Consider the following 19,748-nt stretch of genomic DNA (forward strand, 5'->3'; position numbering starts at 1 on the left):
GGTCCTCCCCTCCCGCTCCGTGGCTCGACGACTCATTGCGAGCTCACAGAACAGGGCTCCGGGCAGCCGAGCGGAAATGGAGGAAAACTCTCCTCCCTGCGGACCTGACATCCTTTCACTCCCTCCTCTCTACATTTTCCTCTTCTCTCTCTGCTGCTAAAGCCACTTTCTACCACTCTAAATTCCAAGCATCTGCCTCTAACCCTAGGAAGCTCTTTGCAACCTTCTCCTCCCTCCTGAATCCCCCTCCCCTCCCCCTCCTCCCTCTCTGCAGATGACTTCGTCAACCATTTTGAAAAGAAGGTCGACGACATCCGATCCTCGTTTGCTAAGTCAAACGACACCGCTGGTTCTGCTCACACTGCCCTACCCTGTGCTCTGACCTCTTTCTCCCCTCTCTCTCCAGATGAAATCTCGCGTCTTGTGACGGCCGGCCGCCCAACAACCTGCCCGCTTGACCCTATCCCCTCCTCTCTTCTCCAGACCATTTCCGGAGACCTTCTCCCTTACCTCACCTCGCTCATCAACTCATCCCTGACCGCTGGCTACGTCCCTTCCGTCTTCAAGAGAGCGAGAGTTGCACCCCTTCTGAAAAAACCTACACTCGATCCCTCCGATGTCAACAACTACAGACCAGTATCCCTTCTTTCTTTTCTCTCCAAAACTCTTGAACGTGCCGTCCTTGGCCAGCTCTCCCGCTATCTCTCTCAGAATGACCTTCTTGATCCAAATCAGTCAGGTTTCAAGACTAGTCATTCAACTGAGACTGCTCTTCTCTGTATCATGGAGGCGCTCCGCACTGCTAAAGCTAACTCTCTCTCCTCTGCTCTCATCCTTCTAGACCTATCGGCTGCCTTCGATACTGTGAACCATCAGATCCTCTCCACCCTCTCCGAGTTGGGCATCTCCGGCGCGGCCCACGCTTGGATTGCGTCCTACCTGACAGGTCGCTCCTACCAGGTGGCGTGGCGAGAATCCGTCTCCACACCACGTGCTCTCACCACTGGTGTCCCCCAGGGCTCTGTTCTTGGCCCTCTCCTATTCTCGCTATACACCAAGTCACTTGGCTCTGTCATAACCTCACATGGTCTCTCCTATCATTGCTATGCAGACGACACACAATTAATCTTCTCCTTTCCCCCTTCTGATGACCAGGTTGTGAATCGCATCTCTGCATGTCTGGCAGACATATCAGTGTGGATGACGGATCACCACCTCAAGCTGAACCTCGGCAAGACGGAGCTGCTCTTCCTCCCGGTGAAGGACTGCCCGTTCCATGATCTCGCCATCACGGTTGACAACTCCATTGTGTCCTCCTCCCAGAGCGCTAAGAACCTTGGCGTGATCCTGGACAACACCCTGTCGTTCTCAACTAACATCAAGGCGGTGGCCCGTTCCTGTAGGTTCATGCTCTACAACATCCGCAGAGTACGACCCTGCCTCACACAGGAAGCGGCGCAGGTCCTAATCCAGGCACTTGTCATCTCCCGTCTGGATTACTGCAACTCGCTGTTGGCTGGGCTCCCTGCCTGTGCCATTAAACCCCTACAACTCATCCAGAACGCCGCAGCCCGTCTGGTGTTCAACCTTCCCAAGTTCTCTCACGTCACCCCGCTCCTCCGCTCTCTCCACTGGCTTCCAGTTGAAGCTCGCATCCGCTACAAGACCATGGTGCTTGCCTACGGAGCTGTGAGGGGAACGGCACCTCAGTACCTCCAGGCTCTGATCAGGCCCTACACCCAAACAAGGGCACTGCGTTCATCCACCTCTGGCCTGCTCGCCTCCCTACCACTGAGGAAGTACAGTTCCCGCTCAGCCCAGTCAAAACTGTTCGCTGCTCTGGCCCCCCAATGGTGGAACAAACTCCCTCACGACGCCAGGACAGCGGAGTCAATCACCACCTTCCGGAGACACCTGAAACCCCACCTCTTTAAGGAATACCTAGGATAGGATAAAGTAATCCCTCTCACCCCCCTTAAAAGATTTAGATGCACTACTGTTCCACTGGATGTCATAAGGTGAATGCACCAATTTGTAAGTCGCTCTGGATAAGAGCGTCTGCTAAATGACTTAAATGTAAATGTAAATCATCCATACCCTTTATGAGCACAGCCAGATGTAAATAGGTGTTACTTTGAATATTCTGTTCTAGCAGGAAATGTCCCAGACCTATTGACATTGGACGCTATTATATTTGACCCATTTAATTTGTAATACAGCAGTAAGGGCCTGTGTGACTTGGTTGGTAAAGCATGGCGAACGCATCGGCAGGGTTGTGGGTTCGAGTCCCGCAAGGGACCAGTATGTAAAAGTATGGTGTGGATAGGTGTCTTGTTTTGTTTATTTGGTTAGTTGTGGTGGAAAAGGTCCGTTAGTGAGCGTATCCCAGCACCAATGGGCACAGATTAAGAGGGTCAGAGCCTGGGAGAAAGGAAAGGGGTTTGTTGGGTAATGTTTCCCTCTGCCATTGGAGCTACCTTTGCTGCGTTGTTGTTTGTTTCAGGGCCAGTTAAGCAAACCATTGTTCTGTCCCTGGAGATGGGCCTATCCATCACTCCTTGGATGGACCATTTACATACTAATGTCTGACTGGGCACTGGACTGGAGGAGGCAAACCCAATGGAACAATGAGAGCAAATTAGTCAGCAGGAAGCTCTTTGTTTGAGGATATAGCGAGAATAACTTGTTTTTTCTTTTTGCTAAGTAATACCTCCTCCCTCTTGTAATTACTTCAACACAAATTACATTTGGGCAAACAGCAGAAAGATGAGCTTGTTGCCGGGTGTCTGGTTTTCGTCTTTCTGTCGTATCCTTCCCTCCTCTGACAGCTGATGTGTTTTCTAAACGTGTCCTAAACGTGTCCTATTTGTAGTGGCCTGATGCCCAGTTACTCAGCATATCTGACACTTCCAGTGAAATGCAGTGACTGGCCGGCTCTGTATCATTCCACCTGTTATGATAAACATGGTTACAACATGGTTACAACATGGTTACCGCAGAGGTTTGTAGCTCAATTTGGTTGATTTCTTTTCACTTCAGATAAATCCCTTTATCAGCATGGCCTCGCAAAGTATCAAATCAAATTTTATTAGTCACTGAACACAACAGGTGTTCAGTGTAATGCTTACTTACAAGCCCCTAACCAACATTGCCGTTAAAAATGTATAGATATGAGTAAGAGTAACAAGTAACTAAAGAGCAGCAATAAAATAATAATAGTGAGACTATATACAGGGGGGTACCGGTACAGAGTAAATGCTCGGGGGCACCGGTTAGTTGAGGTAATATGTACATGTAGGTAGAGTTATTAAAGTGACTATGCATAGATAATAATAACAACAGAGAGTAGCAGTGGTGTAAAGGGGGTCTGTTAGTTAGTTTGTTGGTGACATGGACACCAAGGAACTTGAAGCTCTCAACCTGCTCCCCTACAGCCCCGTCGATGAGAATGGGGGCGTTCCTCGGTCCTCTTTTTCCCTGTAGTCCACAATCATCTCCTTTGTCTTGATCAGGTTGAGGGAGAGGTTGTTGTCAAGCACTTCCTCAGAGAAATAGTTTTCTGTCCTACTGACCGAGAATGTTGCACATTCTTAGCATACGTTTGATTCAAGTCATTGTTTGGCACTCCATTAGCTAGTCTATATCTTTGTGTCTTTGCTTTGAGTTAAAGCCACTATCTTTTGCTCGTTCGTTCAATCATAATGGATTTAGTTTGTTTCCCCCCTTCTGCAGCTTTTTATCGTTACCAACAATATCAGCACATTCTCTCCCATCCACCAGTGTAAGTTGATAATGAGTCTGTAAGCTTCTGAAAAAGCCTTGGTTGATTAAACACTGATTGGGCAGAACATTGTGGCCTTGTGTTCAATGGCTGGGCTAATGACTTTTCCACCGGGTTGCTAGCAGACGACACACTTTGATCTTTGGAAGCCCACTCATTCCACTTAGTCTTGTACACTGCGCCACCACACACACACACACACAGAGTCATATAGCATCCACAAGTGAAAAAGACTGCAAGGTAACAGCGGGTTAGCTCCTGTACAACGGCAGCAGAATTCCACTGGCGGCAGGTAGCCTAGCGGTTAAGAGTGTTGGGCCAGTAAACGAAAGGTTGCTGGTTTGAATCACTGAGCGGGAAAGGTGGAAAAATGGTCCGTTCTGCACTTCAGCAAGGCAGTTGACCCCCAACAACTACGGCTCCCTGGGCGCCGACGATTTGGACGACAGCGACCCCGCACCGCTCTGATTCAGAGGGTTTGGGGATAAATGTGGAAGATCCATTTTGGTTGAATGCAACTGATCTGGTATACCCTTGCCCTGTTCCACACTATAAAATCTGTCATTTTCCTATCTGAAGATCAATCTGTCTCGCAGACAGACACATTGTCTTGACTCTGCCCCAGAGAGGCATGTGCACATGACAGCGTTCATGATTAACTGGTTTTCCCCGTTTTTTTTTTCAGCCGCTTCTATTTTTGGCATCCTAAAGTAGAGGGGGGCCTTGTGTTCAGCTGTCACACAGAAGCATCCATTTTAATATTTTAATCGACCTGGATTTTCCACATTGGAATTTCGGTCAGTGCAGTTGTTGCCCAGTTTTGTTAGCCAGGCTTATTCTCCAGCTCTACTCCTTGACGTTTAGCCTGATTTGGAGCTCTGGTTATTAACTGTGTGGAGGTGAAAACACAACTACCAGCTAAATTCCAACCATAATTAGCATTAGCCTTACGGCTCTCTGTCCAGTATCCCAGAAGAGAGGTTGTTGACCTGTCTTGTGTGCCTGGATGTGGACACTCCTCTCTGGGTGTGTTTGCTGCTGCAGCTGGGTGTGGATCGATGGTGCAGGGTGTGATAGGCTATGTTGCCTAGGGGGACCTGTAATTCAATTCCACAGACACAGACTGCCTCTAGCTTCTGCTCTCTCTGTAACAAGCTTCCTCCACCACCGCCTAAATCCCATTTCCCCTCTACAGTCACCCTCCTCTGGCTTCCTTCCTCAACCTTATTGTTTAATGTGCACGAACGCTGGATAAGTGTGTTTTGTGCGTAATTGGACTGCAATGCACTTCGGTGTACATATTGTCATTTTATGCAGCTTGTGCATGACATGTGCTTTTGCCTTATTGTGCTTTTGCATCATGAATTTGCACTACATATTTTGTCAATATACGCTACATGACCTGCTCTTCAAACATCTCATTCCAAAATCATGGGCACTAATATGGAGTTGGTCCCCCCTTTGCTGCTATAACAGCCTCCACTCTTCTGGGAAGTTTTTTGGAACATTGCTGCGGGGACTTGCTTCCATTCAACCACAAGAACATTAGTGAGGTCGGGCACTGATCTTGGGCGATTAGGCCTGGCTCGCAGTCGGCCTTCCAATTCATCTCAAAGGTGTTCAATGGGGTTGAGGTCAGGGCTCTGCAGGCCAGTCAAGTTCTTCCACACCGATCTCAACAGACCTTTTCTGTATGGACCTCGCTTTGTGCATAGGGGCATTGTCATGCTGAAACAGGAAAGGGCCTTCCCCAAAGTGTTGCCACAAAGTTGGAAGCACATAATCATCTAGAATGCCATTGAATGCTGGAGCATTAAGATTTCCCTTCACTGGAATTAAGGGGCCTAGCCCAAACTATGAAAAACAGCCCCAGACAATTATTCCTCCACCAAACCTTACAATTGGCACTATGCATTCAGGCAGGTAGCGTTCTCCTGGCATCCTTTACGCATGGGGATTTTAGGCTTGTGTGAGGCTGCCTGACCATTGAATCCCATTTCATGAAGCTCTGAGGACAGACGATTTTTACGTTATTCGCATCGGCACTCTCGTTCTGTGAGCTTGTGTGGGCTACCACTTTGAGGCTGAGCCGTTGTTGCTCCTACACATTTCCACTTCACAATAACAGCACTTACAGTTGACCGGGGCAGCACCAGCAGGGCTGAAATTTGACGAACTGACTTGTTGGAAAGGTTGCATGCTATGACGGTGCCACATTGAAAGTCACTGAGCTCATTAGCTAGGCCATTCTCCTGCCAATGTTTGTCTATGCAGATTGCATGGCTGTGTGCTCGATTTCATACACCCATCAGCAGCGGGTGGGGCTGAAATAGCCGAATCCACATACTTTTATTTATATAGTGTCTATGCAGTGTTTGTGCAGTTGTGTGCGTCTGTATGTCACTTTCGTACCATCATTAATACCAAACACACTATTCCCAGGGCTTGTCTTGCTCCTGTCACGCCTGCCCTGGCTCCTTGATGTACATCTGGTGGGGATGGGTTGGTCATTAGAATATTGGGATTTATTTGGCACAGTGGAGCGGTAAGCAGAACAGCTAGCGCCACGGGAAGCCCGCCGGCCCTTTGTCATAATGATGCTGCTGCTGCATTTCACCCTTCTCTGAGCGCACAATTCATTTACACCCACCTCCATATTCTCCCATAATCACCCTCTCTTTCAATCAGAGTGCAATCTGAGCAAGCCACTGTGATAGGCTAAGAGGCGTCTATTGTGCATCACACGTCTTCGTTTGCCCCATAGAAGAGACGGAACCAGTTTTACCTGCCTCTGTTCCAGGGGGAGATGGAATGATGATACGCAGGTGTGTATTTTAAGCCCTGAGGTAATGCGGTCAGCAGAGGGATTTAGGAGGCATGGGGTGTCTCACTATGGCGAGGTGTGGCACTACTATCCTAGTCTCTGGCCACACTTGTGACAGTGACACATCTGGGACAAGTCTAGTGATTGGGGGAGGGACCAGTCACTCTTCCTGGTCTGATCACAACCCCTAGTTCCTTTTCCTAACCCATCAGTTCTTGCAGATCTGAATGAACTAAACTCAGCAAAAAAAAGAAACGTCCTCTCACTGTCAACTGCGTTTATTTTCAACAAACTTAACATGTGTAAATATTTGTATGAGCATAACAAGATTCAACAACTAAGACATAAACTGAACAAGTTCCACAGACATGTGACTAACAGAAATGGAATAATGTGTCCCTGAACAAAGGGGGGGTCAAAATCAAAGTAACAGTCAGTATCTGGTGTGGCCACCAGCTGCATTAAGTAATTCAGTGCATCTCCTCCTCATGGACTGAGATGTTACCCCACTCTTCTACCAAGGCAGGTGCCTTGGTAGTTCCCAAACATTTCTGGGTGGAATGGCCCTAGACCTCACCCTCCGATCCAACAGGTCCCAGACATGCTCAATGGGATTGAGATCCAGGCTCTTCGCTGGCCATGGCAGAACACTGACATTCCTGTCTTGCAGGAAGTCACACACAGAACGAGCAGTATGGCTGGTGGCATTGTCATGCTGGAGGGTCATGTCATGCAGGAAGGGTACCACATGAGGGGGGAGGATGTCTTCCCTGTAACGCGCAGCGTTGAGATTGCCAGAAATGACAACAAGCTCAGTCCGATGATGCTGTGACCCTCCACCTCCAAATCGATCCCGCTCCACAGTACAGGCCTCGGTGTAACTCTCATTCCTTTGACGATGAACGCAAATCCGACCATCACCCCTGGTGAGACACAACCGCGACTCATCAGTGAAGAGCACTTTTTGCCAGTCCTGTTTGGTCCAGCGACGGTGGGTTTGTGCCCCTAGGCGACGTTGTTGCCGGTGAGGATCTGACTTACAACAGGCCTACAAGCCCTCAGTCCAGCCTCTCTCAGCCAATTACGGACAGTCTGAACACTGATGGAGGGATTGTGCGTTCCTGGTGTAACTCAGGCAGTTGTTGCCATCCTGTACCTGTCCCACAGGTGTGACGTTCGGATGTACTGATCCTGTGCAGGTGTTGTTACACGTGGTCTGCCACTGCGAGGACAATCAGCTGTCCGTCCTGTCTCCCTGTAGTGCTGTCTTCGGCGTCTCACAGTATGGACATTGCAAGTTATTGCCCTGGCCACATCTGCAGTCCTCATGCCTCCTTGCAGCATGCCTAAGGCACGTTCACGCAGATGAGCAGGGACCCTGGGCATCTTTCTTTTGGTGTTTTTCAGAGTCCGTAGAAAGGCCTCTTTAGTGTCCTAAGTGGTCATAACTGTGACCTTAATTGCCTACCGTCTGAAAGCTGTTAGTGTCTTAACGGCCGTTCCACAGGTGCATGTTCATTAATTGTTTATGGTTCATTAAACAAGCATGGGAAACAGTGTTTAAACCCTTTACAATGAAGATCTGTAAAGTTATTGGGATTTTTACAAATGATCTTTGAAAGCCAGGGTCCTGAAAAGGGGACGTTTCTTTTTATGCTGAGTTTAGATAGGTGTAAGTTAGGTGTAGCCATCAGTTTGCATGCTCTTCTCTATCTCTCTCTTTCTCTCTTTTTCTCTCTCTCTGAAAAGGCAGTTGTATTCCTTTCTCCAGCGTTGATGACTGGAGGGATGTGTGATTACCTCTGTGGCGTTAAGTGGGTTCCCCCCTTCTTCTCCTCCTCCTTTTTCACGTTTAATTCCTCCCAGTGACAGATGATGGGTAATTGAGAATGAAGATGTGATTCTTGGAGCCTAGTGACAATTAGGCTGCTCATTCATATTAGATCTGTTTGAATGGTTTTATTTTGAAGAGAAATGGGCACATCGCCCATTGGAAACCATGACTGATCTTGAAGCTGTGTGGTGTCCACATGCCAGTGGCTTACTGCTAATCAGTGGTCTTAACAGTGTTCGCTGCTCATTTTCCATGCTTGAATTTGTGGGTTTTGTTGGCCCAGATTTTGAGGTTTTCTCTGCTGCCTCTCCTATCAAATAGTCCTTTATCGTGCTACTGAATGATGTAAGAAGTTGTCATTGCTTAAGTGCTGTTAATATTGACTGCGTAGAGTATGTCCCATGGGAGATGTTCCAGTATGTGCTTCCTTATTAACCAGAGCTATAAGACCTCGTGACTCACTCTGATTTAAACATGGATTTGTGTTAATGCTGTCAACATTTCTGTGTTGGTGAACAGTAGTAGCTTATATATAAAATAAAAAAACAGTTTCTGCCTATGACAGCCTATTGAGACTGTGATTAAAAATGTATATTGACTCTCAATATGTCTCTGTTCACCTACAGTCCTTGTCTAGTAAATTTAAAGTCATAGACTGGGTGTCTCTAGGGATACGTGAGAATCATTGAGATGACGGGATTGTCTCGTGTACAGTAGGTGTTTCTGACAGGCGTCTTAAAATCAAAAGCACCCAAGGATGTTTATGGCTGCTCATGACACTTGATGACTTCAAAACATGAGAAACCCAGGTTAGGTTTAACGAGAAGGGCAGTGTCAGCTCTGCCCTCTGAAATGGCAATCTGGTGTTGACCACATGCTTAGCATGGGGTGGAATTCCCACGACCCACTGCCAGCTTCCTCACTCTGTCAGGCACAGCTAGTGGGTTCTTTGAACTACTGTATGCCTGGCGCTTAACATGCATTATTGATGGTAAGGGGCTGTTCTGCGATGCCAGAGGCTTTTTCTGCTCCATTACCGGACTCCCACTGGGACGTAGACACTACCTGTGAGATGCACACTTCACCCCAGCTAGCATTGGCTAACACGGTTAGTACTGTATTTCTACTAGGGAATCTTCACTTTAGTTAGCGTTGGCTAACACAGTTAGCAATGACCTCCTCTATTTCTATGTGCCCTGGCTGTAAGAAGCCTCTGTCTGCCTGTTGCAAAGCTTTAGTCATTAGCGCTAGACTGGCTTCTCTAATCCGCCAGCAGCACCCTGGGGACAACTACAGGAAGTGTGTACCGCAGGCCACATGATGGAATAAGCTCTCCTCCACCTTTTTTCTTTCTCGCTCTCTCTCTCTTTCCGTCTCTTGGTTAATTTCCCTTTACCACTTTAGCTCTCTGTCTCACTCACATGTGCACCTCTCTTTCATTCTCTCCCCCTCTCCATGTCCTCTGCATACTCTCTTCCTCACACTCAATCCTGCTCCCTCTAGATTTGCTCTCATACACACACTCCCCTTTCCACTCAGGTGCTGTTGAGCTCGACTGATGACCTTCAGTGTGACCTCCAGAATCTAGCTAGCAACCTTTCAGACAGGAAGTGAGGGGAAGGCCACTCATGACTTGAAGAGCTGTCTGCACAGTAAAGGCCTCAGACGTAACGCATCAACACAGCGTGAGCTGGTGTGAGAATGGATTTGTAAAAGGGCCGCTTTTCATAGGCGTGAGAAATTGTGACAGGAACATTATAGGCTAGGCTAAGACCGGCTCAGTTTAGCTTTTCGCTAGCAGCCTGGCTGCCTGTCACTAGCTCTCACTCACTGCAGGCCTATGTGCCAAGTTGTTTAACTGAGAGCCGGCGGCGCTTAACTTTTCGCAGGGGTGCAGACCTGGGGTCAGGCCTCCTCGATAAGGGTGCACTGTAGCCAGCCTCGGTGCCTTTGTCCGGGGGAAGGTTTTTTCCATCGCACCGGAGAACTGGGTCAAGGGGATTAATTTCCTGGCCTGGCTGGATCTAGTCGTTCGGCGCTAATGGGAGATTAGCTGGGAAGTTTCAGTTCCAAAACGTCTCTGGGTGCCGCCTGCCTGTTCTTCACATGGGTTGGGGGATATTTAGGAAGTGATTGGTGCCTCTAAATAGGGGTGGTTGGGATGTGGAATGGGCAAAGGAGGGGGTTTGAAGGGGTTGGATGTTTTCCCACCCCTGCTGTTCATCAATGTGACTGGATTAATTACAGGGAGCATTGTGTTCATGGGGGGCAGGCTGGCCAGGAATCAGGTGGTGTAGGGGGGTATCCATTGGCCTTCTATTACCAGAATGCTTTCATTACCATTGGGTGGTGGAGGGTCTTTTTTTAAAAACTTTTTTGTATATACAATCTTTTGATTGGCCATCCACAATTCCCCATTGCTTTTATTTTATTGGCTGTCTGGTGTCCATTTTGTTTCTCAAAGTCACTGCAGACACTGAGAGTTATGAATAGGGTAATTGCTCAGCTCGGAGTAATGTGCCCTTGAGCGTAATGGTGTAATGGGCTATTAGCGGCTCTATGTTAATTGTTTTAGCCTTTCTCGTGGCACAGTCAGGGCAGTGTGTGAATAGCCTCTCTCTCTCTCTCTCTCTCTCCTCAGTCTGCTCTGCTGTTACTTGGTTCATAGAAGCTATGTTTTGCCCAGCGTTCTTTTTGCAGCAGCTGTATTCCTCATAGATATCTGTAATGAGGTTGTGAGCACAGCACCACTGGGGGTTTGGTAAGTAGTGGAATTAAGAGGGCCTAATGAGGTTTCTCTCTCTCCCTCTCCTCATCCCTTTGGTCTCTTCACTCTCATTTGCTTCCCACAGCAGTCTAAAGTCAACCCTATCTGTACAGTAGGTACACTCATGACAGACAGACTGACTCTTTCCTCTCAGAAAAACAACAGTATTGACAAAGCTTCTAGAATGTTTTCTCATGTTTCATTTTCAGAATCACTTGTTGACCCGTGGGTTTAAAATAGTTTTGGAGAGGCTATGTTAGAATATTTGTGTCAGCTAGTCAGGGGGAGGGGGTATCTGTTTTTTGCACTGATTAATGTCTCTTCAGGTGATGTTTTCATGGAGAGGAGGGTATTATGTCTACGTGTGAGTAACATTGGCCTCTCTCTCTCCCACTACCTAGGTATCGGTAAGAATGTGATCTGTGACCGAACCGCCACCCCACTGGATGCCTTTCGCATGATGTCGGCCGCCCAGTACTACCCCAAGCTGCTGAGCATCATGGGAAACGTACTGCGCTTCCTTCCCGCCTTCGTACGCATGAAGGAGCTAGTGGAGGAGGGCTATGTGGGGGAGCTGCTGGTCTGCGAGGCCCAGGTCCACAGCGGCAGCCTGTTGGGTAAGAAGTACAACTGGAGCTGTGACGACCTGATGGGTGGTGGGGGGCTGCACTCGGTAGGCAGCTACATCATTGACCTGCTCACCTTTCTCACGGGCCAGCGGGCGGCCAAGGTGCACGGCTTCCTCAAGACCTTCGTCAAGCAGACGGAGCACATCTGCGGCATCCGACAGATCACCAGTGACGACTTCTGCACCTTCCAGATGGTGCTGGAGGGCGGCGCCTGCTGCACCGTCACACTCAACTTCAACGTGCCTGGTGACTTCCGCCAGGAGGTGATCGTGGTGGGCACGGTGGGCCGGCTGACGGTCAGTGGCACGGACCTGTACGGCCAGAAGAACACCACGGAGGGAGGGCCGGAGCTACTTCTGAAAGACAGCACCCCTCTGGAGAAGGCCTCCCTACCGGAGAAGGCTTTCAGTGACATCCCTTCGCCCTACCTGACAGGAACCATCCGTATGGTGCAGGCGGTGCGTCAGGCCTTTGAGGACCAGGACGACCGGCGCACGTGGGATGAAAGGCCGCTGACTATGGCGGCCACATTTGAGGACTGCCTGTACGCACTTTGCGTGGTGGACACCATCAAGAAGTCCAACCAGTGCGGCGAGTGGCAGAACATTGAGGTAATGAAAGAGGAGCCCGAGGTGAGCCCGGCGTACCTTATCAGCGAGGCCATGCGGCGCAGCAGGATGTCTCTCTACTGCTAGCACTGGCACCTAAATGGCTGTCTGGTGCTAGAGACTGGGGGTGAGAGAGCTGTCACTGTGCCCTCATTGGTTCGCTACCCTAAAAAAAGATGTGAACAGTGATGAACTCTCTCCAATCTCATTGTCCTCTCTTCTGCATGATCTATTCTGGAATCACTAAGCCGCGCATCGTGACTCTGAGAAAGTGGAGGAATAAAGAGCACCTCCAAAAAGAAAAAGGCGTTGCTATGGATGCTACACTCGGGACAACAGTGGTTTAACTGGACCTCTAGAGAGGTGAATGTTTAATCCCCAGGGGGCTTCGGACCCTGTCTCTGTGTATGTCTGCTGTGTGTGAAACCAGAGAAGAAAAACGCAGAGAAATCAATTGTTTGTCTGGTAGGGCTTTTAGTGAGGTCCCCTCCTCCGGTTAAGTATGCAATAAATCCAATCAGAGCTCCAGGCTAGTGGAATTAAGTCATCCTAAGCAAAAAAAAAGTGTGATGGGTCCCCACTCATTCGCACTCAGAATTATGTCATCCTGCCTGAATCAAGGGAATGCCTTTTTTTGCCTGCTTCTCGTTTTTGTAGTAACGTCCATATGCAATAGACCGACACATAATCTGTGGATGGTGGTGCAATCCCATGCTATGCTGTGAGTAAAACCTAGGCACATGTTTTCTATCCCCATGTTTTCAATCTCAAGGTCATGCCTGTTGCTAAGCTAATATCCTTAGTTTAGCCAGCTAGGTTAGCGGTGCATGCGATTAAAGCTTCTTACACAACAGCAGCGATGTAGAGTGAAACAATCAGTAATAGTGTCCCTCTGGGTTAGTGCATGAATGGGACACTTCCACGCATGAAACATTCCCATCTGCTTGTAAAGGCTAGTGTTTTGTGACTCTTTATAGTTTGTGTGAATATGTAGCTTAGGACTACTAACAGAAGGGCAAGTAGAACATGGCCTATTTTTCTTAATTTTTTTGAGAAGACCTCTGGTTTTCACCTCATCACTATCCACATCACTATCCACACAGGTTACAAGAGATAATGGTAGTACAGTAGCATAAATTCACGAAGCCAAAAACATTTTTGTATTTTATTCAAGCTCGATCTTATTGTTTCCCCGATGTTGATTGTGTTCTCAAATTATGCTACTGTATATCACCATCTGCATTTGCCTACTTTTCCACGGTCTTGTATAATACAAAAAAAGTGAATATGGTTTAAAATGTGTCATGATATAAATGTACTGTATGTATTTGATCTGTTTTTAAACTATCTGCAAAAGACAGGAACTGGAACATGTTTTGATACACACACTGTTCAGTGTAAAATTATTTATTTTTAATTTTGGACTGATTTCGTACTGTGTCTGGAGAAGAAGTCTAGTTCGTGGGTGACAGTTGAGGTAAGAGAGGCCTTCTAGTATTCAGTTTCTCTGTGTGTTGGTCCATACTGTGGGATGTCTGAAGAGAATGACTTCTTTGGTTGGAGTATATAGACATTTTTTAATCATGTGATCCTAATTTGTAATAAATGTTGATAGGTGCAGCCATTTTAAGATTTGTAGCTATTTAACCGTTATCATCTGTCCAGTCGGCCATTTTGCCCTGTATTCATGTTTCATCGATGTGATATATTGTGTTTGACAGTGGGTTTTGGAACATTTCATATTCTTCTCACCATGCTCCAGTTAGTTTATTTGGCATTTGTGTCGCGCAAGTTCTTTTTTTCAGTAGCTTTTCAACCAACAAGACAAGCTTCTCACATACCCACTGACCTTTCCCAAGTTCTGTAAATACTATCTCACTCTGATGGGTGACCGTGAAGTGTTCTGCATAGAAACATGATAAGATGTCACCTGTTATACCATTGCAGATCATAATAGCTTATCAATACTGTAGACTTTCCCCTTTGTCCACTGAGGACCTTTTATACCATAAACATGCCTTGATCTTTTCAATGAAACCTGGAAAACATTATACTGGAATAAACTCTCCAAAGTTGCACACTATGGTATAAGAACCCCCCGGTTACTTGATGGACTTTGCCATTTAAAGGATGGAGATATAGAGCAACGTCTAAAGATGTGCTCGTTCCAACTCTCTCTGTTAGTCCCCTATATTCCTATCCCGGGTCAAGGGCCTTGTTTCAAACGATGCTCCTCTAAAGCTGCACCCAGAGAACAGGAGAGGAAGTCCCCTGTTGAGGCCTTATAGGGAGGATGTAGGAACAGTGGTTTAGTCCCCAGTCTTTCCGTCTGGATAAAACTCTATAGCTTTACATATATGACAGGAAAGAAATGGGGACTAAATTAAATCAAACACTTGAAGTAAACCCTTGCGAACACTTGACATTATAACGTATGCTGAATCAAACTTATTATCATGTAATATCAATGTAGGGGAGAAAGGATCAATGCAAAGTAGAGAGGAGCCCCTTTGCCGGTTTGATCCAGCACCCATGTGTATTTAGGCTTAATCCTACATCTTGCTAAGGTGCTGTAGAGTAGTCCTCCTCAAACCTCTCCTCTGGAAACCCCAAATGTTTTCCTGATTCACCTCGTCAAGGGTTGCGTTTCTCTGCCCAGACATTGATGACGCATGTCAGTTATTACAATTCCTGGATGGGTATTTTGCGTATCAGATAACCACATATGTTAGAGCAATCTGGTGCCCGACAGGCACAGTTGATGAGGTGGCACGTGACCATTGGTTGAGTCATGCAACTTCTGACCAGGGGAATGCAACCAAGGGCTTGACGATTAGTTGAATCAGGTGGAATAGATCAAATACGTGGAATGGCTGGTGGTCCCAGAGGACAGGTTTGAGGATCACTGCTGTAGAGGCACCTTACCATTTTCTTCTACACTGAACACTGAACAAAAATATAAACGCAACATGCAACAATTGCAAGGATTTTACTGAGTTATAATTCATGGAAGGAAATCAGTCAATTGAAATAAATGTCTCGGGCCCTAATCTATGGATTTCACATCACTGGGAATACAGATATGCATCTGTTGGTCACAGACACCTTAAACGAAAAGGTTGGGGCGTGGCTCAGAAAACCAGTCAGTATTTGGTGTGACCTCCATCATGCAGCGCGACTCCTTCGCATGGAGTTGAATCAGACTGATTGTGGCCTGTAGAATGTTGTCCTACTCCTCTTCAATGGCTGTGCGAAGTTGCTGGATATTGTCGCAACCTGGAAACCGCTGTCGTACACATCGATCCAGAGCATCCCAAACATGGGTGACATGTCTGGTGAGTATGCAGGCCATGGAAGAACTGGGACATTTTCAGCTTCCAGAAATTGTATACAGATCTTTGTGACATGGGGCCCTGAATTCTGCCAGGTCGCAGTTGCAAATGAGAACTTGTTCTCAACTAGCCTACCTGGTTAAATAAAGGTGAAAAAAAAATAATACATCTCATTCTGAAACATGAGGTGATGGTGGCAGATGAATGGCACGACAATGGGCCTCAGGATCTCGTTACGGATTCTATGTGCATTCAAACTGCCATCAATAAAATGTAATTGTGTTCGTTGTCCGTAGCTTATGCCTGCCCACACCATAACCCCACCGCCACCATGGGGCACTCTGTTTACCACGTTGACATCAGCAAACCACACGCCCACGCAACGCCATACGTTGCCATTTGCTAGGTACAATTGAAACCAGGATTCATCCATGAAGAGCACACTTCTCCAGCGTGCCAGTGGCCATCAAAGGTGAGCATTTGCCCACTAAAGTCGGTTACGACGCCAAAATACAGTCAGGTCAAGACCCTGGTGAGGACGACGAGCATGCACATGAGCTTCCCTGAGACGGTTTCTGACAGTTTGTGCAGATATTCTTCAGTTGTGCCAACCCACAGTTTCATCAGCTGTCAGGGTGTCTGGTCTCAGACGATCCCACAGGTGAAGAAGCCAAATGTGGAGGTTCTGGGCTGGCGTAGTTACACGTGGTCTGGACGTACTGCCAAATTCTCTAAAATGACGTTGGTAGAGAAATTAACATTACATTCTCTGGCAAAAGCTCTAGTGGACATTCCTACAGTCAGCATGACAATTGCACTCTCATTCAAAACTTGAGACATCTGTGACAAAACTGTACATTTTAGAGTGGCCTTAAATTGTCCCCCGCACAAGGTGCACCTATGTAATGATCATGCTGTTTAATCAGCTTATTGATATGCCACACCTGTCAGGTGGCTGGATTAGCTTGTCAATGGAGAAATGCTCATGAACAGCGATGTGAACAAATGTGTGCACAACATTTGAGAGAAATAAGCTTTTTGTGCATATAGAACATTTCTGGGATGTTTTATTTCAGCTCATGAAACATGGGACCAACACTTTACATGTTGCGTTTTAAATTTCTGTTCAGTGTAACTATCCAGGCCAGTTGATGTAAAATGGGTTGGGTATTTAAGTTGTTGAATATTTAATGTCTGAAATTATAAGATTTCATGCATCTGATGTCTGCTGATTTGATTTATACATTTGAATTTAATCCGGGGGTGTCAAACTCATTCCACGGAGGGCCTAGTGTCTGCAGGTTTAGTTTTTTCCTTTCAATTAAGCCCTAGACAACCAGGTGTGGGGAGTTCCTTACTATTTACTTAATTCATCAGTCAAGTTCAAGGGAGGAGCGAAACCCGCAGACACTCTACCCTCCTTGGAATGAGTTTGACACCCGTGATGTAATTTCTTTATGGCATTTTTTTTATTTTTTATAAAGTGTATGTTTCGGGTATCAGCTAATATTGGTTATGTTTTATGATCAAATGGATATGGATTTGAATGGACAACTGCTGTATTACCATCAAAGCTGCAACACCTGGAGTATTACTACTGCGGTCAATACAACTGGAAGACGTGTATCACTGTACCTGAAGGTATTACCCTGAGAGCACTGTAGGGGTGCCGTTGTCTGAGACACTGTAGTCACTGTCTGTCTAGTATGGGGGGGGGGGGAAGAAGACCAGTCACATGACTTATTGTCATTGCTCACTTCGCTTGGGGGTTCTTACAATGCATCCAGCTCTTGGCTTCAAAAAAGAACAAAACTTGAAACACGGGGGAGATGTTACAGTTCAAAATGTTAAGTGTGTGTGTTGCTGAAATGTATATATTTTAGATCTCCTTGCTGTGCCAGCATTTACAAACACTTGAGGAGATTGGGGTTTCCTGCTTCAGTATAGCTAGTAATCTAGCTATGTGTGATAGATTTGGGAAACAAAGACTCAAATGTGGTTTGGCCACCTGACTCTGCAATTCCCCTCCCCCTCTCCCTGCCATCAGTGCCCTAAGGGGGTCACTCTGTTCATAATGAGAGAAGCAACCTCAAAGAAGGTGCTTCTTGTGCACCCTCAGTTCGTCACCTAGCAACCACTGTGGCAGCCACTGTGCCAAAACTCAGCCCATCTTGGATTTTTTCCCCCCACTCATTCTCTCTCCTTTTCCTGTCTCTGTTCTGTCTGTGTTTTGTGTTTCACTGACACACTTTCTTCCTCTCTCAACATTTCTCTTCTTCACTCTCTTTTATTCTGTCTGTCTGCCTCTCTCTCACACACACACACACACACACACACACAGCCTGGAAGACAAACTCACTTGGTGCTTCTGCAGACCTCTGCTACCTTAGCATTTAGTTCACCATTCTGTTTAAAGAGCCTCTTATATTTAAGCTGTAAGAGGACATATGATATTGATATATTTCCCCCACATTTCACCTACCATACAAAGTGTCCTTTGTCATTCATTATGTCACAGACAAAGCAACCACTGGGCAAGGAAGCTTACATTAAGCCTGCTTATTTTGATGAAAAAATAATTGTTGTTGTAATTGTATTGATGATGATGACAATGGTCATTTGATATGTTATGTCTTATCTCAATGTAGACATGATGACAATAGTTAGTTAAGCAAATGACTACTGCTGTTAGTTGGGTGACTGTTTCCCTTCATACTGAGGAAACCCTAAACTCTTCTCCTACTTGCCCTAGTGTCCATTTTCTTGACTCCAGGCTGGAGTAGCCAATCAGGCAGTAGCCAATCTGGTAGTCCCAGACTCCCGGCCCCTTTTGTTTACTGGGCTCATTAGGTCAGAAGTGGTGACTATGGTGACTGCTGAAAAGGGTGACACACGCACACCGGACCCCTCCCCAACAGGTTAGTAAATGCTGATAATCAGTTTGCTGTACCGTTCAATTTCTTAGTTCATGTTGAAGGAAATATCCGTCTTGATGCTGTAATGATGTTTGTTGACTATTTATTATACTATAAGTATATCGTGGACGCATGGACCTTTGTAAATATTTTGAACCAATAGGCTCATATTAATCAGTCTTAAACTAGAGAATGTACTGTAGGAATATATTTATATCTATATTTTCTATATATCAGAAAATGACATTTGTGATTTGGGAGTTGGGTTGAGAAGAGGTGGTGGGTGTCACATTAATAACGGTCCTCATTTCTCTCTTTGTGGAATATGGAAAGGCACGATCATGTGCATCTCAGAGTCTTCATTCCTTGGGCTGGCTCTGTGAACCCTTTGTCAGTGTTCTACTGTTTGATCTCCCCGCTCCAGTGCTCTGCATCGCTATTGTGTATGTGTGTGTTAATAGTAAGCGAAAGTGTGTGTGTGTTGCTGGGGGGGGGATGTGTCTTGTTCTGAACACATCACCCTGGTGTTCATGAAAGCCTGCAACATGGTTTACCGCTTTAAAATTTGTCCGATGCTGCAGTTTAGGGATAAAAAAAAATTGATACCTACCTACACCTTGTCATGGTTTCCTTTCTTCACTGCATCACAGCCTTATCACTGCACATAGTCTGGAATTACTCAGACATATCAGTAGTTACTCAGGCCCTTCATCACGCTCCTCTCACTCCATCTCTTCACACACATTAGCCTTTTCCAGTTGCGGCAAACCAGAATGGTAAGATTAGCTTGAATACTGACATACACATTGATGTTTTGAACCTCCTGATATCAGTAAAGACCATCTCTAAGGAGGCGCTGACAGAGGCCTTCTGCTGCCACCTAGTGACTGGAATAGAAACTGCCTGTTATCTCCACAACTACTATCAACATAATGCAGAACTATTTAATGACACTTTTAGGGCTTGTGGTTTTCCTTCCTTCTAATCTGGGACTAAATCAGATGTGCGACATGTGTAAGCAATGACTGTGTAAGCGGAAAGGTTTCTGCCTCCTTGTT

At 46.5% G+C, this 19,748-nt stretch overlaps 1 protein-coding gene across 1 annotated transcript in view; it reads left to right on the top strand.

Moving 5' to 3' along the window:
* The window catches only part of LOC115130249 (glucose-fructose oxidoreductase domain-containing protein 1), a 45,854-nt gene extending 26,551 nt beyond the window's left edge, over positions 1–19,303 (top strand). The window contains exon 2 of the mRNA XM_029661178.2: positions 11,608–19,303. Within this exon, the coding sequence (XP_029517038.1) occupies positions 11,608–12,530 (923 nt within the window). The 3' untranslated portion in view covers positions 12,531–19,303. The remainder of the gene's footprint in view (positions 1–11,607) is intronic.
* The last annotated feature ends 445 nt before the right edge of the window (positions 19,304–19,748 follow it).

Source organism: Oncorhynchus nerka, linkage group LG6, assembly GCF_034236695.1.
Source record: "Oncorhynchus nerka isolate Pitt River linkage group LG6, Oner_Uvic_2.0, whole genome shotgun sequence".
NCBI lineage: Eukaryota > Metazoa > Chordata > Actinopteri > Salmoniformes > Salmonidae > Oncorhynchus > Oncorhynchus nerka.